The 25,572-nt window shown below is 41.8% G+C and overlaps 1 protein-coding gene across 2 annotated transcripts in view; it reads left to right on the top strand.

The window, feature by feature from the left end:
• The window catches only part of KATNAL1 (katanin catalytic subunit A1 like 1), a 44,814-nt gene that overhangs the window by 2,510 nt on the left and 16,732 nt on the right, over positions 1 to 25,572 (top strand). For both annotated transcript variants that reach the window (XM_081951121.1, XM_081951122.1), the window contains exons 2-6: positions 9,742 to 9,917; positions 14,594 to 14,754; positions 16,593 to 16,758; positions 17,878 to 18,005; positions 20,145 to 20,250. In XM_081951121.1, coding sequence (XP_081807247.1) covers positions 9,756 to 9,917; positions 14,594 to 14,754; positions 16,593 to 16,758; positions 17,878 to 18,005; positions 20,145 to 20,250 — 723 coding nt within the window. In that variant the 5' untranslated portion in view covers positions 9,742 to 9,755. The remainder of the gene's footprint in view (positions 1 to 9,741; positions 9,918 to 14,593; positions 14,755 to 16,592; positions 16,759 to 17,877; positions 18,006 to 20,144; positions 20,251 to 25,572) is intronic.

The following is a 25,572-nucleotide window of genomic DNA, read 5'->3' as shown; positions in this document are numbered from 1 at the left end:
CCTCAGATAAAACTTGCTAAATGTCATGGGACAGAAGACATTACAATCAAACAAACAATTTAGGTATGTTGTACTAGATCATTGTTCATGACTCTATTTCTCAAAACTTTATTTTGAAACTATTATTTCTCATCTCATAAGAGATCATCTTAAAGAACTTGACAGTTAATAATATAATTGTATGCGGTAATTTACTTTTGTGTTGCTTTTTTTTTAACATCTAATGTAAATATTTAAAACACTTCAAGATTCATGTCAGGTTTAGGATTTTGCAATAAAAAGAATGAAAATCATAGCAGTCCCTCAATGTATTTTTTTCGAGGTTCTTTTGTATGTTTAAGGGATCACACACACATATATGTATGTATGTATGTATGTATGTATGTATGTATGTATGTATGTATGTATGTATTTGTGTTACAACCCCTGGTATGCCCAAATATGGGAGGAAGCTCACTACTCCCTCTTTCTATCCTTCGGCTCATCACAGAAAACCATCCAAGCAGAAAACCATATTTTTATTTTTTAATGTTGCCTTTTTATATACAACACAAATATAAAAAGGCAACATTAAAAAATAAAAATGTGGTTTTCTGCCTGGATGGTTTTCTGTGATGAGCCGAAGGACAGAAAGAGGGAGTGGTGAGCTTCCTCCCATATTTGGGCATACCAGGGGTTGTAACACAAATACATGCCTATTTCCCTGGCTCAGCTGATAAAGGAGGAGAGCCTATGGCTTAGTGGCTAAGACGCCTGCCTAATATGTAATACAGCCCAGGTTCAAATCCCAGTAAGGGTATGGCTAGCTGATGAGAGCTAAATAGCTTGAAATGGATCTATACTAGTCTCCCTTTATTTATTTATCAGCACAAATACAACATATGTATGTATGTATGTATGTATGTATGTATGTATGTATGTATGTGTGTTACAACCCCTGGTATGACTAAATATGGGAGGAAGGTCACTACTCCCTCTTTCTGTCCTTCGGCTTATCACAGAAGACCATGCTGGCAGAAAACCATATTTTTATTTTTACTGTTGCCTTTTTATATTTGTGTTGTAATTGTACTGATAAATAAATAAAGGGAGACTAGGATAGATCTATTTCGAGCTAATTAGCTCTCATCAGCTAGCCATACCCTTACTGGGATTAGAACCCGGGCTGTATATATCTTAGGCAGGAGTCTTAACCACTAAGCCACGGGTTCTCTTCCTTATCAGTTGAGCCAGGGAAATAGGTATGTATTTGTGTTACAACCCCTGGTATGACTAAATATATTCGTGATTTGGCCACACGGAAAAGAAAAACTGGACATGTTCCTCACACATCTCAACAGCCTACACCCCAAAATACAATTCACCATGGAAATAGAAGCAAACAACCAACTTCCCTTTCTGGATGTCCTAATCTACAAAAAACCTAATGGCTCCCTAGGACACACCATCTACCAGAAAAAAAACACACACCAACCGCTACTTAAATGCACAATCCCATCACCACCCTGCACAGATCAACTCTGTAGCCAAGACCCTCATCTCCAGAACCAAACGCCTAGCCGACAAAGACCACCTGAAAACTGAATTACACAAACTCACAAATGTATTAATCTCCAATGGATTCCAAAGAAAAACAATCACCAACCTAATCCAAAAGGAGACTCCCCCAAAAAACCAAGACACAGAACAGGACAATTGCATCGCCCTCCTCCCTTACATCAAAGGCACCACAGATAAAATCAGCAAAATTCTCCACAAGCACAATATCAGGACAGCCTTCATCACTGACCAAAAAATAGCCAACATCTTAAGAAACCCCAAAGACAAAATCCAGCTAGAAAACCAAGGAGTCTACAAAATACCATGCAAAATCTGCCCAGCAATATACATAAGACAAACAAACAGGAGGATAAATGCACGCATCACAGAACACAAGAACGCAGTAAGAAAAAAAGAAAAAACTTCCTCCCTTTTCCAGCACCTTAAAGCTACAGGACCTGAAATCAACTTTGAAGGAGCCAGGTTAATCTCCAAAACAGAACACCTCCACAAGAGAATAATGGAAGCCATCGAAATAGAGAAACACCCCCACAACATGAACAAACGTGATGATACCTCCCGCCTACCAAACATCTGGAAACCAGCCCTAGCCAACAAACGAACACCACCCACCATCCAAGCCGTTACAATACAAAACAACAATGCACACACAGCCTGCACCAATCAGCACCAATCTACCAATCATGATACAACCACACAACCAATCATTCCACTTACTGAAACAAAGCCAGCACCCCATCCCCTCCCACCAAGACTTACAGAAAGACGGCAGCTCCGATCACATTTTAAGCCCACGCTTGAAGATGGCAGGTGAGATCCTGCCGAAACGTTGCAAAGACAATCTCAACCTTACACGGGAAAAGACCCGAATACAACAAAACCAGCATATATATATATATATACATACATACACACACATACACACACATACACACACACACACACATATACATACACACATACATACATACACTACATATATACGGTGTTAAATGATGATTGATATATGTGAATCAGCTACTATTAATTTAACTTCATTAACTATTCTGTGCAATATCTGGATAGGGTATTTCCTTGATGATAACTTAGTAGGAATTTATGTGTGCATTATTTGATAAGATATGTAGGCTTGTATTTTAAGGTGCACAGTTCTTAGTGTGAGATTATTTTTGATAGTACTATTGTAGAATTGACCTTAATAGATATTAGTCCCATGAATAGTAATAAAGATGAATGACTAAGTTAAATCTATAGTGTTGGTTCTTCACATCCAAGTAATAAATTCATATTTCCTATATTTCAAGGTATCTTTTTATCAGAAGACATCTGAGAAACACTATATGACAGGATTATCCTAAAATACACACATTTTAATTTTTTGCTTGAAATCCCAGAGATTCTCACACTGAATCATTCATAAAGTGCCGTATTTTTCGAGCTATAAGACACATCTCCCCCCCCCCAAAAGTAGGTTGAAATGTCTATGTCTTATAGAGCAAATATTGTGATGGGGGGGAGGGGGGGTTGGTGTTGTTGTCACCGGTGGGGAACTCTGGAACCTTTGCTGCCAAGCAACTGATTGGTGGTTGGATTGGTCTTCCAGAATGCCGCCGAAGTGATGTTCTAGGCGGCAGGGGTTGCCTATCACTGCCGCCGATCGCCACTGCTGATCGCTGCCCATCTTAATGGGCAGAGAAAGAAACTCAGGAACCTCCCTGACTTCTCAGGCTGAAAAATAGATGATGGTAGATTTGTATTATCACACTTGCTAGATTTTGTTAATATAGCCTTACAATAAAGTAGAATTAGCTTACCTGGCCATGTGTCCTGTCTGATGCAGGTAATCGTTGACTTGCAACCAGTCATTTAGTGACAGTTTGAACTTATGATGAACCTCCCTTGGTTCTGAAATCCCCCTGGTGGTCCTCATAAGCCCTGCCAGATGTTCCTGGAGCTGACTGTTCCTCATTATCTAAACTGGCAACCGAGGAAACCATCACAGATCTTTTTTTCAAATCATCCTGTCAAAATTCTGTGGTGTGTGCTAAAAATGGGTGGCATAATTTTCTGCACTTTAGATCCATGAAGTATAGTATATAGGAACCATAATCTCGAAAAGTTTCATTTTCGAAAAAGGATTTTGATGTTTTGATTTACATGATTTAATCATTGAAAAAGGTGCTAATAGGGGCTTAATTGTATGTAAGGTAAAAAATAGAAACAGATAGGAACCAGTGATGGAATGCAATTAACTGGTACAACTCTCTTAATGCAACTCTGCTGGTAGAGGGACTTTTGACATGGATCTTATTGCAATGTGTGATTTGTCGAGTTTTTGGTCTAAGTTGGTTGATTTAGTACCAACAGGGAATATGCATGCAATTTATCCACTAACAAACCGAGAACTATCTACTTTTAAACTCCATTATGCCATTTTGAAAAGATGTAAGGACTGCTAGAAATAAACCTTTACCTTTACCTTTATTTCGATTTTTATACCGCCCCCTCTCCCCAGAGGGACTCGGGGCGGTGTACAGTCAAATAAAACAGATAAAATGGAATACAAACATACAAACATAAAAACATAGAAGAGGAGGCAATACGACACTGTACAAGGTAAAGTAGATTAAAAACAGTATATCGACAATCCTAAAAAATACCCAATTAAAATTACCCAGTTAAAATATATCTGCCAGGAGGTAGACCTAACATCAGAGAGGAAATATTAGCAAACATGGATCAAAGTAGCCATTGTGCAAGGAGATAGAAAATGAATAGTTTGCTTCCCATGGTTTGAGATTTCAAGGAACTACATTTTGAGGTTCCAAGCATGCATTTGTCCCCCCCTAGCTCCTGAGGGCTCTAGGGGATAAGCCCTATATCCAGAGGTGGGTTTGGCCTGGTTTGGCTGAACTGGTAGTGGCGATTTGGCCTGGTTTGGCCGAACCGGTAGTGCCATTTAGGCCTGTTTCGCAGAACTGGCAGCGACCCAGGCTGGCCACGCCTTCGAACTGGTTCCCTGGTCGCTGCTCCCGTTGCTGGCATGTTTTTTAATAGTGCGTGTGCATGTGCAGTTCACTATAAATTGTTCTGCGCATGCATGAAGAACAATTTACATTGAACTGTGCGCAAATTGCCCATCTGGCGAACCAGTGGAAACCCTAAAAAGTAGCAACCCACCTCTACCTATATCAACTAAATTGCAACATTTACTGTCACAGGAAAGAAGCCTAGAAATTAGAGGGAAAAGAATCATATTACAGGTAGTCCTTAACGTACGACCACAATTGAACTCCAATTTCTTGCCACAGTTGTTGAGTGAATCACTGTAGTTATTAAATTAGTGATATAATGGGTGTTAAGGCTGTTAAGTGCATCTGGTTTTCCCCATTGACTTTGCTTGTCAGAAGGTCACAAAAGGGGTGATCACATGACCTCAGGACGCTGCAGCTGTCATAAGTATTAGTCAGTTGCGAAGCATTTTAATTTTGATCATGTGACCATGGAGATTGTACAGTGATCGTAAGAGTGAAAAGTGGTCATAAATCATTTTCCCCCCACTACCGTTATAACTTTGAATGGTCACTAAATGAACTGTTGTAAGACGAGGACTATCTGTATTGTAACTGTCTGCACTCTGTTGGGTCTGATTCCTAGGATATAATTACGGTTTCATGATGTTACAATTTTGTAAATGTATTTATTGATTTGCTATAATTGCTTTATTATTTTCTATTTATTGCTGTAAACCCCCTTGGTAGAAGATAAAGTACTGTATTTTTTTTGGAGTATAAGATGCACCTTTTTTCCTCAAAAAAAGAGGCTGAAAATCTGGGTGCATCTTATACATCGAATACTGCATTTTTGCCTCCTGAAGCCCCGCCCCTTCACCAAAATGGCCGTGCATATCCTTATGGTGGCTTTCAGAGAGCTCCTGGGGGCTGGGGAGGGCAGAAATGGGCCGTTTTTACCTGCCTCCCCCAGCTCCCAGCAGGACTCTATAAGCCTCCATAAGGCTATGCATACAATTTATTTGACAAAAAACGGGCTGGTTTTTGCGAAAAATGGGCCATTTTTTGCTAGTTTTTGCCCCCCCAGGAGCACTCTGCAAGCCCCCCCCCAGGCTATTCATGCCTTTTATTGAAAAAAACAGGCCCATTTTCGCGAAAAACGGGCCGTTTTTGGGAGGTCTGCAGAGTGCAAAAACTATTTTTTTCCTTTTGGAAAGCTCTTAACTGATTGATGGGAATTACATTTGAACAAGTGCTGTGCCAGGAGAAATAAAGTCTTAGGTGCTGCAGATTGTCAGCGATTTCCTTCTCCAGCACATGGTTAAATACACCTGGAAATATCTACCTACCTACTCTCTCTCTCTCTCTCCCTACCTACCTACTGTATTTCTCTTTCTCTCTCTCTCTATCCCTCTATCTACCTACCTACTCTCTCTATCTATCTATCTGCTATATTTCTCTCTCTCTCCCTTTATCTACCTACCTACCTACTCTCTCTCTTTCCCTACCTACCTACTGTATTTCTCTCTCTTTCTCTCCCTCTCTATCCCTCTATCTACCCACTTACTTTTTTTTTTTAATTTGCCTCTTCAAAACCTTGGTGCATCTTATACTCCGGTGTGTCTTATACTCCGAAAAATACGGTAATCCAGTAAATAAATAAAATAACCCAATTTAATCTTAGCGCTGTTTGTTGAAAGGCAGCCCTGACATATCCCTCAAAGGTTAACTGGCTTAGAACATTTCTTGATATGGACAATATTCTTTCTGAGACAGAGAATCTTTATATTTTGCTGAAATGTATTGGTTGATGGTTCTTGAACAATATCTTGAACAAATCTTTAAGGGCTTGTTTCTTAATATATCACATAAGTTGTAATGTTAAATTGCGTTGCCATATCTTCTTCTTCTTCTTCTTTTTTTTTTAAAAAAAGTTTTATTGGTTTTTTAGTGTTTTACAAAAGGAAAAGGTATGGGGAAAGTTACAAATTGTGGCAGCCGCAAAATGCGGTGTGTATACCCCCCCTCCAGACTCTTGTTATACATTTGCATAGCATTCAAATATTACATTATAGCATATAGTTGGTGTGATAAATTCATTAATAATTTCAATCAATTTATATCATCTGGATTTTCTTACTTATTTGTGTGATCTGAGCTTTCTTGATGTCGCCCCGTCTCCCCCCGTTGGCAGTGCTCCGGCCCCTCCCGTGTCTTGTGCATCTACTGGGATATCTTCTGGTTTTTCTAGGAGTAGTTTATTTTTTTCCATAAAGGCCTGCGCCTCTATGGGTGTATTAATTCTAACTCTTGTCTCCTCCCAGAATATTAACATACCTTCAGGCAACAACCAACGAAACCACACCCCCTTCTGGTATAATTTATTCGCCAATTGCGAATAGAATTTTATTTTCTCCCTCACTTTCTTGGGGATCTGTTTCAGTATGGTTATCTCCTTATCTTTGTATATCAGGGCTTGTCCCCTTTGTGTATTCAGAATTTCATCTCTTGTGCTTTTCCTAAGAAATTTAATATGCACCTCCCTGGGGACATTGTGTGTTCTGGCATATGCAGAGTTCACTCTATAAGCCAGGTCTATTTCCCACCCCATCTATTGTTTTTCTTTCTGGATATACTCAGCCAAAATATTTGTCATGATGTCCCTTATGTTTTCATCATCTGTCTCCATCACATTTTGAAACCTAAGATAAAAAGACATTCTCTCAAACTCTATTTTCATTTGTTGGGTGTCAAGCTCTTTGTTTCCCTTTTGCACGCCCTCCACCCCCCCTCATCTCAGCCGCCCCCTGCTCCAAAAGATCCTGTCTCTGTGAGTTCTTATTAATATTTTGGTAGTTCCCTCTAATTTCTTCTTTCATCTCCTTCAGTTGTTTCTTAATTTCCTCTTGTCCCTGTAGAAGTTGCTGGAACATTTGATGAAACTCCAAGTCCGTAGTTTTAACTTGTTTAAGGGCTGTCAACGTTGTTTGAGTACTCGGACTTGAGGTTGCAGATGTCGGGGCAGAGGCAGCAAAGCCAGACTTTCCAGGAGGTGGTCTTTTAGATGTCATTGTTGGTAATAAAGGGTCCAGTCAGTATAGAGAGGAATCAATCAGAATGGTAGAGCAGCCAAGAGAGTCCGGGGGGTAGAGAGACCAGGCACCAGGGAACTCTCTAATCACCCTGGCAGGGAACAGACGTTTTTCACTCCAGAAAGTTCAAAAACAAACAATCCACAAGAGAATTATCCAAATAACACGGAGACGAAGACCGGAAGCCTGAAGCTAAGAGGTGGAGTCAAGTTCAGCTTTCATGAAGACAACGGAAGTGTGCCATCTTGCCCTGCCAACTTCGGGCACTGAGGCAACAAATAAAGTTTTCAAAATTCAAAGTTCCCAAAGCTTCCAGATCACATTGTCTTAAAACCTGAAGGTTTAAATCTGAAGATCCATTTAGTTGGAGTGTGACCTCCTTGGTTTGCCTCTCCCCCTCCTCCTTCCCTTGGGGCTACGAGCACTTTTGTTTCTAGCCGCTTGTCCAAGGGGGGGAAAAATCCCCCTCCCCTCCAGCCACACCTCTCCAAATTAACAAAAGTTCCAATTAGCACAACTGACGATTTTTGAAGTTGGTAAAGGGTATGAAGAGAGTCTACACCTCACCGCACCGCCGCTGCAGCCTTCAGCATTCTTTTTTTCTTCCGGACAGCCTCACAGCGAAGACGCTACGCGCCTCGCCTTCGCGCTCCTTGGTGCCTGGAGCGAAGCGAGAGCCCCCCGACGGCTGCCGCCGATGCAGGGGTCCTCCCGCCGCGCCGCTCCTTCGGCAGAACGCCTCTCCGGGGCGTCCTGTGCCCCCCAAGGGGTGGGGAGCCCACCGGGGATGCGCGGGGCGGGCAGTCTCTGCCCGTCGCCGTCAGCCGCCGGAACCGGAACTCATATATCTTCTTCTTCTTGTGCCATATCCGTGATCGGATGTTGGCGATCATGTTGGCAATCCTATTTTTGTCAACAGCCACATGAAAAAGTGAGTTTTGTCCAAACCAGTCCTTTAGGTTTTGAAGCCATGATGTTATTCTGCCTGGACCTTGTTTGCCTTCAATCTTTCCTTGGAGGATTAAGTGAAGGATGCTGTATATGTGTCGCCATATACCAAATATAATTGAGTGACATCAGCTTTTCTTCAGCAATGCACTGAGAAACTATCTATATAGATTTGCTATATCTCAAGTGAATTAATTTGTTTGGATTATGTTCTGAACAGACGCCAGCTACCAGCAATTAATAGTTTAGTACATTCAAATGAAACAGCTTTGTTTGCAATATCATGCAGCTCATGTTTTGAGACTTTTTTTTGGAAGACTAAAGCATATACAAACAAAATAGGGCAAACTTGTTGGCTTTTGGGTTTTCTTTTTTTTTAACATCTGGGATTAGAGGAGATTGAAGATTATTTTTATGGAGCAGTTTCGGAAGGAAGCTAGTAGGCTTTGTCATTCAGCTCCATTTATGTATGAATGTTACAGCTGCATTTCCTGGTGATGTAATACATTGTTTATACATGTAGGTCATTCACATATTTTATTTATGAAGATTACCTGTCCTCCATCAGAAACTGTGTTAGCATTTAGCATTTTCATTGAAAAAATTTCAAAGTGATTCCCTAGAAACATTAACCGTATACAATTAATACAAAAATATATAAAAGCAAAGCTAATAGTGAATGAAAAGAGATAGCAGAATCAGAGAGCTAGAACTCACTATGGCTATTTGTCACATTTCTTAGTTATAAACCCATGATTTTTCTGTATTGAGTTGGAAAACCCATTTCTTAAGGATGTATTGTGTGCATTGCAATTTGGAAGAGGGAAAATGAAGAAAAAGTATATAGTGTTAAGAACATAGCTGTCAATTTTATTTTAGAATATCAGATTTCTAGTTCTGAATATACAGTAGTGGTAGCAAATACATGGGCAGTTCTTGCTGAAATTTCAAAAGTAAAAAAAAAAGATTGCAAAGCTTCTCTAGAATGATTGATAGGTTTCATAACTAGTATAACAAAACAGTAACACACACTTTAATAAAAATTGCAGTTATGGTTTTAAGTGAAAGAACGTTTTTTTTGTGCCAAAGGGTAATTTAATTTTTACTTGTTGTTTCACATTGTATTGTAGGTTTTTCAAAGAAGATGAATTTGGCTGAGATTTGTGATAATGCTAAAAAAGGAAGAGAATATGCACTACTTGGAAATTATGATTCTTCCATGGTTTATTACCAAGGTGTCATCCAGCAAATTCAACGGCATTGTCAATCGATCAGAGACCCAACATTAAAGGGCAAATGGCAGCAGGTATAATAACAAAAGGTTTAAATGCAAATGCTTAATTGCTGCTAATGTTTCTTATGTAGCAGAATAACAATATGAAAATGGAACTCACTGAAAGACAATATGACTCTGTATAATGTTAAAAACTAAGAGCAGAACCTGTCACTTCCGTTATTAAATATCCTTGACCATCGGTCAAATTAATTTTTTTCTTAACAGAAAAAATAGATTATATTTCCTTATCTGAACTCGCTGGATTTGCTTTGCCTAATAAGAACATCTCTGAACAGGAAGTGCTACTTGGAATATACAGTTCCTTATATTTTATATAAGCTGAGGACATTTGTAGAAGGTGCCCTTTCAGCTGTTCTGCATCCAAAATTAGAAAGCAGGATTTCATTTAGCAATGATGCAGAGTTGGACTTTTTCCATAGTGATGCCTGCTCTGTGCAGAATGATATCTCTATGATACGCCAGAATCCAACACCACTTTGTTCTAGGCGCTTTTATCTGTTTATATTGGTTGTTCTACGGCTTCTTTTTCTTATAATGTTACTCCTTTTATGATTTGTTTTATTTTATAACATTATTTGATAGTATTGCTGCTCATCTCTTCAAGAATTCTGCAAATTATGGAAAAGTGGGATTGGAAGTACAATTATATGTTGCCAAATCTGCCATAGACATTCAGAACTTAATAATCATAAATAAATAATTAATATATCATGGTAAATATTATCAATAAAAGCAATTAACACATCCACAATAATCAATAACCAGTAACAATTAGCACAAAAATGAAATAATAATCCTACTTATTATTTTGTAGAATCATGATAGAAAAACACATAATTTAAATACCAAATATGGCAACAGATGCTAATTACTGAATGCCATCCATCTGAAGTAACTTCTGGAACCTGTAACAACAGGACCATACTTAACTTTCAAGGAGACTCTCTTCCGTAAGACAGGCAGTTGAAACAGGAGAATAGTACCCACGGGGAGCAACCAATGAAGTGCTTCTTCTGAGCTGAACATACAATCCAACCGATTCTGGTTGGAGAAGGCATCCTGCAGGTGGCACCAAACCATATAAGTCAGTGCCAGTGCTTTGAAATATCTGTTGGCACTTGGTGATCGATATCTGCCAATAAATGGACTGCCACATTTTGAACCAATTTCCAAATGGCTTGCAAAGACAGACCCAAGTAGAGTGCATTATGGTAGTCCAACTGATTTGTAATGAGGGCGTGCATCATAGTTGTGAGATCCTTGTGGTCCATGGGCTTGCAAATGGCGTATCAGCCAAAGCTGGAAAAAGCTCCTTCTGACAACATTTTTTACCTTTCCTTCAGTTGTAGACATGAGTCCAGGAGAACCTCCCAGTGGCAGACCAGAGCCTTTGGGGTAGTGCTTCTCCTCAAGAGGCAGTACTGGAGCCGAACCAAGAATCTTGATGAATGAAATGTAACTCCATCTTTTTTGGGTTAGATCCAGCCTGTTTTGCCCCAATGGGATTCTTATACCCTCTTGATACTAGGACAAGATTTCCATAGCATCATCACTGCAGCCTGGGATAGCAGCATGACTGTCATCAGCACACTGGTGATATTTCATCTTGAACTGACAGATGACTTCTTCCAATGGCTTTATGCAGATGTTTAAAAAGAGATGGGGTGGTGGTGAAACAACTTAACCCTGCAGTATCTCCCTAGGGTTCACTAAGCCAAGTGAAACTGCATACTAAGAAAGGAGGGATATTGCAGAATAGGACCTCTAGCTCCCATTTCATTACAGTTCAGAAGACAGCACAGTGATTGATGGAATTGAAGGCTACTGAGATATCCAATAGGGTCAAAAGCTTTACAATAAATAAATACAAAAAAAGTCTTCCTGGAGCTCATCCCCCAATATTATCACTTCTGTTCCTGTTCCTTGCCATACCTGAACCACGACTGAAAGCTATTCAGGACATTCTAAGGCACTCCCACCTGAATTCCCACCTGAATTTTGTGAGTCCAATTTCATTTTTCTGTTCAGGAATCTAGACTATATCTAGATTACTGTAGAAATGAGAGATATGTACAGATGTTTTAAAAATGGCTATTTGCTATCATAGCTACTAACTGAAAATAACTGGAGGTGGCAAGCATACCTAATACACCTTCCTTCTATTTTTACAATAATATCAAACCTGTGAGGTGAATTGGTCTAAGAGAGTGGCTGGCCCAAACTCACCCTGCCGTTTTTCATGTCAGAGGCAGGGCTAGAACTCACAGTCTCCTGGTTTCTAATCTGGTGCCCTAAACCAGCGGTCACCAACTGGTGGTCCATGGACCACTGGTGGTCCGTGAGAAAATTTTGGTGGTCCACAGAAAAATTATTTGCATTTTTTATATTGCACTAAATACTATTTATCTTTTTAAAAACTCATATTAGTGGTCCGCGGGATTTAAAATTCTTAATTTAGTGGACCCTGAGGTCCGAAAGATTGGTGACCTCTGCCCTAAACAGTAGATCAATCATGCTTCTTAATAAATATCAGTTTTAGAATTATGATAACTTTATTTATTTGTTACAGTAGAAGTAAGTAGAATTGTCTCTTAATCCACTAGCCATCTCAAGCATGGAACATCGCCATCAAGACTCCAGGCCATTTGGCAGAGCAGGTTCTAAGACTCTTCCTGAAGGCCAAGAGGGAGAGGTAGATCACTCCTTGAGATGAAATAGGCTATTATGAAAACAAATATATAAACCATTATGGAATAATATACTTACAGTAAAGAGTTTCCAAGCCACGGAGTCCAAGCCTTTGTTTGTTACAAAATTCCAAAAGGCATATACAGTAAAATAGAATATCTAACTTCTGCTTAAATGCATCATGGGAAGGGGATTTAGCATCTCTTTGGGTGATTAATACCTCCTATTGTTACAAACTTTTTCTAACAACTCCACTAGACCCCTCCTACTTGTAAGTTAACATTATAGTATTTTGTGAGTCCTACTTTCAGGTTCTTCAGGTATTGTAATCTCCTCTCACTTTTCTCAAAGCTAAACAATCACGATTCATTCAATTTCTCTTCATAGGATTTATGTCTCATCCTCTTTTCATCCCCATTGTCCTTCTCTGAATCCTTCTGAAACTGAAGTGCCAGAAGGATACAGTATTTGAAGTGGAGTCTGATCAGAGCAGAATAAATTAAAATTATTGCTCCTCTTGACTGGCAAGAATGGCTGCAGAAGAGACTTGTCTCCTCCCTGTGTACAGAAAGTAAAGAAAAAATGACAGAGGAAGTCTTTGTCCTAATGTACACAGAGATCTTGATTCTAAACTGAAGATAATTAATTCACTTGTTGGAATTCACATATCACTGCTGCTTTCATCCGAATAAAGCTTGGAAAAAACAAAATAATTTATGTTTGGGAAAGAAAATCCCTCAGTTCAGGCAGCTAGCAAAGATCTGACAACTGCTCTGACACTGGTTGCAATGGGTAACAGACTAAAGGACGGGAGAAAAAAGAAGACCCTTGGGATATTGGGGACAATGTTATCTGAGACATTGGCAGTGGCTGATGGGAGGGAAGGGAGAGCATTGGGATTGAGGGACTGGTGGGATTTGCTGCTCTGGGAGCTGCTTAAAAGAGAAGAGAGACAGGTGGAGATGCATATGAGTGTACTTATTGTAAAAATGGTTCTCGGTTTTATAAGTTGTTTCCAAAAAGCCAGTAAGTGCAGGCTGCCTCTCCTTCACAAAAAAGAAGACTTCCCCTCTTTTATACATAATCCTCATGAGAAAGAAGAGCTCTTTTCACTCAATTTCATCTACCGTGTTTCCCAAAAAAGACGACCCACCTTGAAAAGAAGCCCTATCACGTTTTTGAGCGCATGCGATCAAATTAAGCCCCACCTACAAAATCATCCCTAATTAAGACCCCACCCACCCTGGGGTTCAGGGGGTGGGGTGAGGCACACAAGTAAAAAATAAGCTAGGGTGGGGATGGGGGTGGTGGAGCTGCCCCACTTACTAGTTCTCGCACACCTTGACAAAAATTTTGCAAGGACATTTATGTGATAACTTCCTATGAATCTTCTTTTCTGACGCATTCGGTATCATTGGCAGCAATCAAGGCATTTCTAGAATCTCTGCTCAAAAATAAGAATAAAGTTATGGGGTTAACTTTATTCTCTTCTGGGGAAGCGGGGGTGACTCTATTCTACTGTGATTGGCAGCAGGGCTAAGGCAATTTTGATCTGCTGGCAAAAGGAAGCAAAAGTGAGGGAGGTGGGGTTTCTGGGGTACATAGTACGGTCCCGGTGATTTGTGTTTCTAATTGAAAATTAAGGGAAATGTTTTATCTAGCGGAATTGTAAAATTCACTTTATGTTCTAAACCTTGCAGCTCTGCTGGTTAAAACAAACAATAAGCAAACGGGCGGTCCTATTCTGTTGCTCATATGAGGTGTATAAAACACAGGTATGATGCAGATCTTAGACTGGCACAGCCCTTGTATTAGAGTGACTTGAGTTTTATCCAGTTTAGTTTGCCTTGTGCAAATAATACCAGAAATCAACAGTTCCCCTCCAAATAGACTTTTGTTTATACCAACAGCAGTTTTATCTGCTCTTACTTTAAACTGCATGCTATAATACCTTGCAATTCAATTTTTGAACGGCTTCATATTTATTTGTTTTTCAGGTTCGGCAAGAATTATTAGAAGAATTTGAACAAGTAAAGAGCATTGTCAACACCTTAGAGAGTTTTAAAATAGACAAGCCTACAGATATCCATGTATCTTATCAAGATGAACATTTTAGAGATCCAATTGTGTGGCCACCTCCTGTTCCAGCTGAGCACAGGTAATTGGGTTTAAATAGGATGGCATGTTTACTTGCAGGCAGTAGCAACTACATTTTTGAGACAGAAAGTAGTATAATGATTGAGAAAAGAGCTGTTTTATCTTATCCCTCTTTTTAAAATGTGAGCATTGACTATCAGATCAAACATTTGAACTATTATTCTACTAATAATGCTTTACAATATATTTGTATATTTGCATTACAAATATAACGTTAAGGTCTGTTTTTTTCTGCTGACTTGCTGTTAGTATGACAGTAATTAAAAACGGAATATAATTACAGGTTATAATTAAAGACTTTGATGGAAGACTTTACCAAAATACTATTTTTTTCAAAACCACTTCTAACCACAATTCGTAGATTCCAGTATGCTGGACTATTGAAAACCTTAATTTAGTTTGGAGTTGGCACAGAATTGTAGCTATGTTTCCTAAATTGCAGTTTGGTGCGATGCCTGAATTGAGCTTCTGGTCCAATTATTTCTTGTACCTACCGTGTTTCCTCGAAAATACGACAAGGTCTTATTTTCTTTTTACTTACAAAATATGGCCTTGGGCTTATTATAGGGGAGGGCTTATTGTTTTGGGGTTGCCAGGCGGCTGCTCCCGTGCGAACTGGCTCTCGAAGAGCTGGGCACAGCCTCAGGGGCGAAGCAGCCATGAGGTGACCAAGCTCACAAGCAACCGCTTGGCAAACCCCCTCTCCAGCCGGGCAGTGCGCCATTCACTGACCTAGGGCGTATCCCCAGGGCGCCAAGCCACGTGGCGCTCTGCCTGCTTCCCAGCTCCTGCGGCTTGGCACATTCAGGATACCCCCTAGGTCAGTGCCAGGAGCTTTGCCCGGCTGGAGAAGGGGGTTGCGTGAGCGCCTGTTCCGCCCCCAGCAGGCATTCCTCCTAGCCTCAACATGTCCGGGCCCACTCTCCCTGCAGCAGCAGCCGCTGCTGCGCTCCGAGCATAACGTCTTCTCCGGTTCCAAACTCCCAAACTCGACTGCCGAGTCTTCCAGCAGCGGCCGCTCTAGGAGTGGGCTCTTATGGTTGTGGGCTGGCTGCTGGAAGACTTTCTGTCCGGAAAGACTCTCTTACAGATGTGAGTGTCTCCCCCCCCCCTCTGGCTCCTGCGGCTTGGCGCCTTCAGGGTACCGCTATGTCGGTGAGCGGTGCTCTACCTGGCCGGAGGCGGGGTTGTCCAGGGGGTTTATTTTCGGGGGTGGGCTTATATTTTTGCCCACGCGAAAAATGTGGCAAGGCTTTAGTTTCAGGACAGGTTGTATTTTTGGGGAAACACGGTATTGTCATCAGACTGTATTGCTAAGTCCTCAGCCTTCTTTTTTCCATCTTTCTACTTTTTTTTCTAGCATCTGTCTCTGTCTCTACTTTTTCCCCAGTTTGCTAGTTCCTGCTCCATTTTGTGAGATGTGTACTTAGTTTTTCAATGTCTTCACTTAATTTCTGTCATCATCATCATCATCATTTGCACAGCAATGAAAACGGATGAAAGGGATTATGTGGATACAAAGAACTACATAGCTGTGAGGTAGCATACCCTCCACCACAAAGCATAGCTATACCCTGGCTCTTTAGAGATCAAGATATGCAATTTGAACATTAGCTTTCCCCCAGAGTTGATCAGTTTTCCTCAGTTGTGGCACCTTTCAAAACTGAGTTCATAGAGTTTTCAGTTGTGGCTATGATGTTTTGAAGTTCTGGATATAGTGTATAATATATGTATCTGGAGGACAATGCGTTTGGAAGACTAAAATTGAACAGCAACACAAGATGGAAATACGTTTACTTATCTTAGCAGTTTCTTGTGTGCTTCCTTCACATGACACAGAGTCCCACCTCAGATAAAACGACCCAATCGAGAAGTGAAACCTCTGCGGAGAGAATTGCCAGGATTACAACGGGGACCTGTGGGCAGAGCTCAACCAATATCAAAAAATGAAAAACCTGCTAGTAGTCGAGAGAGGGAATCTAAAGGAAAAGGGAAGGATGAAAAGGTAAGGCCTAGAGCAGAGGTTTCCAACTTATATCCTTGCGGCATCCTGAAGGCATTTTCTGTAACTCACAAGAATGCTTTATAAAGGAAAGAATAAGCCATACAGGCTTATGTTTATTGACTGGTGAGATCAAGGTCAACAGAAGGAGGCATTGCTCTCTGCCCATTTTTTTGTGATAATGACATGAGGTGAAAGCAGACTAAACATATGGGCAGCAGACAAGAAAGGAAGGTTTGATGCCACCTTGACCACCGTAGTCCAAAGCAATAGAAAACACCACACTCACTACACACACACCAAGAGAGCAACTGTTGGAATTAGGGCAGCTACCGATATTTGCCAGGTTCAGACAGGCATAGGCATAGATTATAAAACTGTGATGTTCACTGATTCATCACAGATACTAAGACCATTGGTTCTAGATTGAGCAGAAATTGGGACTGTGCTCTTAGAATGGGTAAGCCAAGAAGTATCTGCACTCTTAGTCCTGCATTTAGATGGTGTCACAGATAGGACAAGGGATAGAGCCAGCTCTTTATCACTTAGTAGTACCCTATCTTCATCCCAATATGCTATGTTTAATTTATAAATAGTCCAGAAGCAAGTGAGATAGAGTCCGTCTTTTCCTTCCTTCCTTCCTTCCTTCCTTCCTTCCTTCCTTCCTTCCTTCCTTCCTTCCTTCCTTCCTTCCTTCCTTCCTTCCCCTAATAATGTATTTCCCAACATTGGTTGGATTACGTCTTGCATATAGTAGGCATTTATGTTTTGAAAATAACTCAAAGGAAATACAGTCCTCAGAAGAAGAAAAAGTATTACCCAGAAAATAATTATATTCTACTCTGCTCTGATTAAGCTGGGCATATCTAAGCAACTCCTGAGTGCTACTTATTCTGTCCCTCCCACAATGGTCATTTAGCCTTCAGATCTTTCATATTTCCATTTTTCATAAAAGATAATATTGGAAATCCCTGATATTTATGATGGCTGGTTACTGGTTTTGGTTCCTTCATCCCACAACTACAATTCATCAAATTTATTTGAGTAGAACCCAGGTAATAGTTTAAGAGAAGAAAAAGAAATATTGATGAATACTTATGTGCCTCTAACTCCTTTATCCAGGGAAAGAAGATACCCCAGGATGGTGGTGGTGACAGTGAAATTCAGAAATTTGATGGAACAGGATATGATAAAGATCTGGTTGAAGCTCTTGAGAGAGATATTGTTTCAAGAAATCTGAGTATTCATTGGTATAGTAATTCTTCTGTAAAATGAGATATATTAATATTTATTGTGGATACATATCCAGAAGATGTTGACATTTGGGCAATGATTGTGTTTATTTTGTAGTAACTGCTGATATTTTTTAAAAAAACTCGAGATTTGTTGCACATTAAAGATTAATGGTTTTGTACGGTTTGATAGATTAGTCTAAATGCAGAACAATAAATTGAGAGTATAATTCATAAAAACAACTATTTCTTACATATCTGGGATTATTTTGGATAACACTTCGGATATCTTTCAGTACTTTTCCTTTTTTAAAAGGATAGAATAATCTTTCATAGATGCATGACATTTAAAATAGCAAATTATTGTCAAGAGAAGATCAAATAGAAATAGTCTTTTATCAGCTAAAATGCTTTGGGCAGTTTGTATATTGAGCCTGTTATTCTGAAAATCTTGCCTTATGAATAAGAGAAGCGTGCATAATAGAATTTTGAGATTTGAAAAACTGATAATTGCCAATAATTTTATTACATAAAAGTGTGATGATGTTAAATTTTAAATGTATCATTGCATATTGTTTTATGGAAGATTGTGCTGTTAAAAGCTGTTTATGCAGCTATAAATATCTACTTGGAAAAATCTGCAAGTTACAGATACCATATGGAGATACTTTAGCCTTAAAGCATTATAACTCTTCACAAGGCTCCCATAACAGTACAATAATTACTGTTAAGTCTAGATGGGATTGTAAACATGTGAAACTGAAAAAAGGTTGAAAATAGCTCAAATAAGATTTCCAGAGATATCTTTAATTCTCAAGTTATTTTAGCAGCCATTGTGTTTCTATCTAAGTTAATAGGTGACCTATGTGAGCACCTAAAAACTTTATCTTTCATTATCATTTCCCACACTACCGTATTTTTCGGAGTATAAGACGCACCTTTTTCCCTCAGAAAAGAGGCTGAAAATCTGGGTGCATCTTATACACTGAATACAGCATTTTTTTGCCTCCTGAAACCCCGCCCCTTCACCAAAATGGCTGTGCAGAGCCTTTAGGAGGCTTGCAGAATGCACCTGGGGGCTGGGGACGGCAGAAATGAGTGAAAAACGGGGCATTTTTTGCTCAATTTTGCCTCCCCAGCCCCTAGGAGCACTCTATAAGCCTCCTAAAGGCTATGCATGCCATTTCTGGGGGGGGGGGGGGGGAATGGGCCCGTTTTTGCGAAAAACAGGCCATTTTTGGGAGGTCTGCAGAGTGCAAAACCTTTTTTTAAAAATTTGCCTTTTCAAAATCTTGGTGCGTCTTATACTCCGAAAAATACGGTATTCATTTTCTCCATGGATCACTGAGAACTGGACTTTGTAGTGTTTTAAGGAGCTGCCTGAAAAGTAGTAATGCTGTAATTTGAAATTCTGCATGTGATCCAGGGTTTCCTCCTATTCATTCTGCCTGTCTCTAAAATAACAATATCATCTTAATTGTCTTTAATCTGCAAACCCATTGCTGGTTTACGTTAGTCATATATTGGGTCCTGGGCTGCAGAGGTATGCAGATTTCCTGTCCTTTGTTAAAATGATTACTATGACTAAAACGGAATTATTGAAAGATTAAGGAGATATAGGTTTTTCAAGTGCTCAATAAATGGGCCAACTTTGAGTGTCACCCTCGAGTTTGGAGACAGTAGCCAAATCTAGAAAGCAGACCTGAAGCAAGAGTGATACGGCAGATCCATATTGTTCATTCCAGTTCTGCTACGGCAGAAAAGCTTCTTGAGCTAATTGCGAGTGCTATTTTGCTTACAAAGCACACTTCATGTCTAAACAGTACCACGAACAAAAGGCTCATTACAGACACTCATTAAAATGTGCAACAATGCTGAAAAGCTTTTTAGGTGTTGCCTTGATAATCATGTTTTCAAGAAAATTATTTTTAAACTGAACATTCTGTTCCGTGATTAGCTGCAAGTCATTTTCCGCATGTCTTTTAAGTGGAAGGTCATTTTTCAGAACACTGAATTGTGCTAGCATCCTGTGCAAGAACTTGTCATTATATATTTTATCAATGAAGTGAAGTGCAAGCATTTAACATTTATTTATATATTTGTTGTTGGAAAAAAAAGATATATTATCTTTCTAAAACTGAGTTTCATTTTCCATAGGGATGATATCGCAGATTTAGAAGAAGCCAAAAAATTATTAAGAGAAGCAGTTGTTCTTCCACTGTGGATGCCAGATTTTTTCAAAGGAATCAGAAGACCTTGGAAAGTAAGAACCCGCTAGCTATTATATGTGTGTGTTGTCCTTATGAAGATATACACATGTATAACATTGTACATATTCAAACATTTTCTCCTGCAATAAATCTACCAATTTGGGGTATATATTAAATATAAAGGGACTCGGTGGCTCAGTGGCTAAGACCCTGAGCTTGTCAATCATAAAGGTTGCTAGTTCAGGGGTTGGAATCCCTAGCGCCACTTAACAGAGTGAGCTCCCGTTATTTGTCCCAGCTTCTGCCAACCTAGCAGTCCAAAAGTATGTAAAATTGCAAGTAGAAAAATAGGAACCATCTTTGGTGGGAAGGTAACAGCGCCCGTGCGCCTTTGGTGTTTAGTCATGCCGGCCACATGACGATGGAGACATTTTTGGACAGCGCTAGCTCTTCAGCTTAGAACGGAGATGAACACCCCACCCTAGAGTCAGGAATGACTAGCACATGTGTGCGAGGGGAACCTTTGCCTGTTAAATGTAATCTTTAGTATTACTTTAAAAAAAAGAAAAAGAAATCTTTTCCTGTAGATTTGACAGGAGGGGCTATAGCTGGGTTTAGTCACAGCCTGATTGGTCCAGAGACTGAGGGAATTTTCTTAAGTATCCTTCCTTCCCTATAGGCTCCCAGTTTCCCTTAGTCTTTGGTCCAAACACTAGCTGTGTTGGTATCCCCTTTCACCGGTCCCAACCTCTTCAGGGCTTCGCTTGACCCGATCCTTGTGGAAAACAAAGACAAGAAGAAGGTCCTTCCCTCTAACACCAAGAAGCCGGAGTCCCGTCTGGCTTCTTACCGAAGACCTTTTTCTTTCAGGCCTCCTGACCATGACTATCGCCAGCAGTAGTATGCCCCCTGCAGATATGACAGGCAAGGTCAATGCCCCTTTTATCAAGCTAGGGGCAGATATCAGGGTCAGTCCAAACGACCCTTTCGCGAAGGGGGCGGCCACCCCTTCCGCAGAGGGAAATGACTCCAATCCGGGTCAGCCCATAAGCGGCCGCCTTGCATCCTTCGCGGATCAGTGGGACCAGATAACATCGGATGCCTGGGTCAGGTCAACCGTCAGGGACGGCCTCCGTCTGGATTTCTCTCTCTTCCCCCGATCCTCTTCAGGACCTTCTCCCCTTCCAGGGATCTGGAACGGCGGCAACTAATGCGTCTAGACATCCAACATCTGCTGGACAGTCGAGCCGTTGAGCTGGTCCCACCGGAAGAGCATGGGTTGGGCCTATACTCCAACCTATTTGTCATCCCGAAGAGCTCTGGGGGATGGAGGGCAATGCTGGACCTGAAGCGCCTAAACTCTCACCTGGTCTACCGGCGCTTCAAAATGTCCTCCCTCAGGTCCATCCTCCTGGGGATCCGACGGGACGACTTTATGGCCACAATAGACTTGACGGAAGCCTATCTGCATATCCCAATACTACCAGCCCGTCGCAGATCCCTTCGCTTCTCCCACGACGGGCACCACTTTCAATACAGGGCCCTCCCATTCGGTCTGGCCTCTTCTCCCCATATGTTCACGAAGGTCTTGGCAGCATTGGTGGCTCACCTGTGATCCCTCCCGGTGAGACTCCATTGCTACCTCGACGACATGCTTGTCCTGGCCCAACCCCAAGCACAGACAATTTGCAACCTGAATCTGACCATCCAGACTCTACAGTCTCTGAGATTTTCCATCAACTTCCCCAAGAGCCATCTCTCTCCCTTGACGAGAATACTCCATCTGGGCACAGTGATAGACTCTGTAGTGGGACTTGTTCGTCTTTCCCCAGAACGCTGGACAAGCCTTCGTCCGCACAAGTCGGTCACTTTCCATCCTGACCTTGGCCCGCTTGCTGGGCAAGATGGTGTCGTGCATAAGGATAGTTCCCTGGCCCGCCTCCACTCTCGGACACTCCAATGGACTCTCATTCCTTACCAACGCCAACGCATGAGCAATTCTCCACATTCAGTCACCCTGTCACCTGGGCTTCGCTGGTCCCTGAAGTGGTGGCTGTCCCTGGCCTTGCGCCGCGGATCCGAGTTTTGGGAACCGGATCACATCTCAATCACAACAGATGCGAGCCTTTATGGCTGGGGGGCCTTGATGGAATCCAGGCTGGCGCAAGGTCTCTGGACAAACTCAGACCTGCGCCACAATATAAATTGGCTGGAGCTGAAGGCAGCTCGCCTGGCCCTGCTTCACCTTCGGGACTCAATTGCCAATCATCATGTGTTCCTCCTGATGGACATTGTCACCGCAAAGGCCCACATAAATCGTCAGGGGGGGGACCCATTCCAAGAGTCTATGGCTGGAAGCCCAGAAACTCGGGCGCTGGGTGGAGAAGAACCTGTCATCAATAACATCAGAGCACATCTCGGGCATAGCCAACCATCAGGCTGACTGGCTGAGTCGGGCAACAGTCGACCACAGCGAATGGCAACTAATTCCAGAACTCTTCCACAGAATTTGCCTCTGCTTCGGCAGCCCAGCGCTAGACTTGTTTGCCAGTCCGACCAACGCTCAGCTGTACTGGTTCTTCTCCCACTTCCCAGCACACAACACAGAAAGAATGGACGGCCTCAGAAATCCATGGCTCCCGGGCCTCCTTTATGCCTTTCCCCCTCTCCCTCTAATCCAAGGGACCCTGAGGAAAATAGTGATAGAGAGGGCAAACATCATCCTAGTAGTGCCATATTGGCCGAGGCGGCCTTGGTTTGCGGACCTCATCCAACTGTCCATATCTCCCCCCTGGAGGATTCCTCAGGAGGAGATCACCCTGTGCCAGGGGGTCCTGGTCCATCCGGAGCCCCAGTGGCTCCAACTGACCACCTGGCACTTGAGCGGTGACTCCTGAGGAACGCTAATCTGTCCGCCAATGTCATTTCCACCATCGAGACTTCCAGGCGCCCGTCGACCACACAGGTTTATAATTCAACGTGGTCGATGTTTGCCTCCTGGCGCGGAAGGTTTAATCTAACTCCAACCAATGCCTCGTTTGCCCAAGTCCTTGAGTTTCTACAACACGGTCTAGATCAGGGTCTTTCCCATAACACCTTGCGGTGAGAGGTGGCTGCCCTCTCTTCCGTCCTGGCGGGGAATGGCCATTTATCCTTGGCCCAGTCCCCACTAGTCAAACGGTTTCTAAAAGGGGCAGTGAATCTGCGCCCTCCCCTGGTGCACAGGTTTCCAACATGGGCTCTCTCCTGGGACCCTCCTTTGAACCATTAAGAACAGAACACCTCAGGTTCTTAACTCTAAAGGTGACCTTCCTTGTTGCCGTTACTTCAGCTCGGCGTATATCCAAGTTAGGCGCCCTGTCGTCCAAGACGACTTATGCGAATTCCACCAAGACAGGGTCGTCCTGCGGCTAGACCCGACATTTCTCCCGAAGGTCAACTCCCTTTTCCATAGATCGCAGGAGGTCATCCTCCCTAATTTCTGTCCCTCTCCCTCCCATGAGAGGGAAATCCTTTGGCACAGGCTTGTTGTCCACCTTGGCACAGGCTTGATGTCCACTGTGCCTTGCGCATTTATCTCACGCGCACATCCCATTTTCGGCATTCAGAGGCTCTCTTCCTATCCTTTCAGCCCAGTACCCTGGGAACTAGAGTCTCTTCTGCTACCATAGGCAGATGGGTATGACAGGCCATCATGGCGGCCTACGAGGCCTTAGATCAAGTTCCGCCGCAGGGAATTACGGCCCACTCCACTCGGAGTGCAGCTACCACAGCCATGTGGGCCACTAGGGCCCTCTAGAGGACATCTGTAGGGCGGCCTTTATCTGACACTATTGTTTAGATCATTTCGCTTCAGCGAACGCATCCTTCCGCCGTTGGGTTCTCCAACAGGTGGCGACCTCCCCTTCCCCAGGGTCTACATCCCGCCCTGGGACTTAGCTTGGGTATGTCCGAGCTGTAGACCCTCCCGCCGAATCTACAGGAAAAAGAATGTTGGTCCTTACCTGAACATTTCTGTAGTGAGGCAGGAGGGGCTACATCCCACCCATAGCATTCTAGTTAGTCGGGTTCGGGGCGGTCGCGGGTCTGTGTGTTTGCACTGCCTTTTCCTTACATATTGTTTCGCAGCTTTTTCCTTTCGATCTCGTGTAACTGGGAGCCTATAGGGAAGGAAGGATATGTAAGAAAAATCCCTCAGTCTCTGGGCCAATCAGGCTGTGACTAAACCCAGCTGTAGCCCCTCCCGCCTCACTACAGAAAAGAAACGTTCAGGTAAGGACCAACATTCTTTCTGAATAGAGAATCCTTGACTCCACGGATTCAAAAAAAGGGAGTTACGATCTGGATGTGAAATTCTGATTCTTCCCTCCCCACGGTCATGTATTCCTATTTCGAACACTCGGCAACTGGCTCACATTTATGGCTGTTTGCAGTGTCCTGTCATCAAATGACCTTCATTTATGATTTTATTTTTTTTGCTGGAAAACGGTATTTGCTTCTGGTTTCCTACAAAAAAAAAAAAAAAAGCAAAACACCTATTGCAGATAATTGAGTTTTTTTAACAGCCATATATTCACTTAATGACCCTGCTGATTCACTTTAAGGACCACTAGAAAAATTGTTTGTAAAAATGAGTTGGTCAATTAATGACCCACACCGACTTACAACCGTAATTCCGAGCTCGATTATGGTTATAAGCTGAGGAGTACCTCTTTTGATACAAATAATTGAATCTACTTAGTATGACCAAATGATGCTAAACCATCGTAGAAGATCTGTTTGAGGCTCTTGTTCTTCCTGTACAGGACATAAGGCTAGAATTTTGTTCATTTGTTTATTTGCTGGGCTTATTTCATTCTAGTTACTTCTGACTCTGTGCATCATGCATGTCCTCTATAAATCAAGTTAAAACTAACAAAATTCCAATACAAAAATCAGAATAGGTCCATAGTTATAAACTTTGGAAAGTCAGTTATACTGAACAAATACTTCAAAACCAGAGGGAATAACATTAGGATTTCCCAATTCCCAAGCTCTGCTGGAAAAGCCACATTTTAATGGCCTTCCTAAAACTCTAAAACTATTTCAGGGGGGATGATAGAGAAGGGAAGCAGCAATTGACAAAGCTCACTTCTGTGATGTTTTTTGGTGACATTCCCAGAATTCAGACATAGAAATATTATGGGCTGGGTAGACCACGTAGGTGGTCTCAATGATACCTGCTCCTGAGCTGTGAACGCTTTAAAGGTGCCAACCAGAACCTGAAATTGCATATAAAATTAAATCCTAAAGTAGTGGGCTTATATGACTGAATTAAGGTGCTCCCATGACTACTCAAGTTGCTGCATTCTGAATTATCTGTAACTTCCAAATGT

This window comes from Natrix helvetica (genome assembly GCF_964273705.1).
Source record: "Natrix helvetica genome assembly, chromosome: 4".
In the NCBI taxonomy this organism is placed as follows: domain Eukaryota; kingdom Metazoa; phylum Chordata; class Lepidosauria; order Squamata; family Natricidae; genus Natrix; species Natrix helvetica.
The sequence above is the reverse complement of the archived record's forward strand: the minus strand, read 5'-3'. Positions and strand labels throughout refer to the sequence as shown.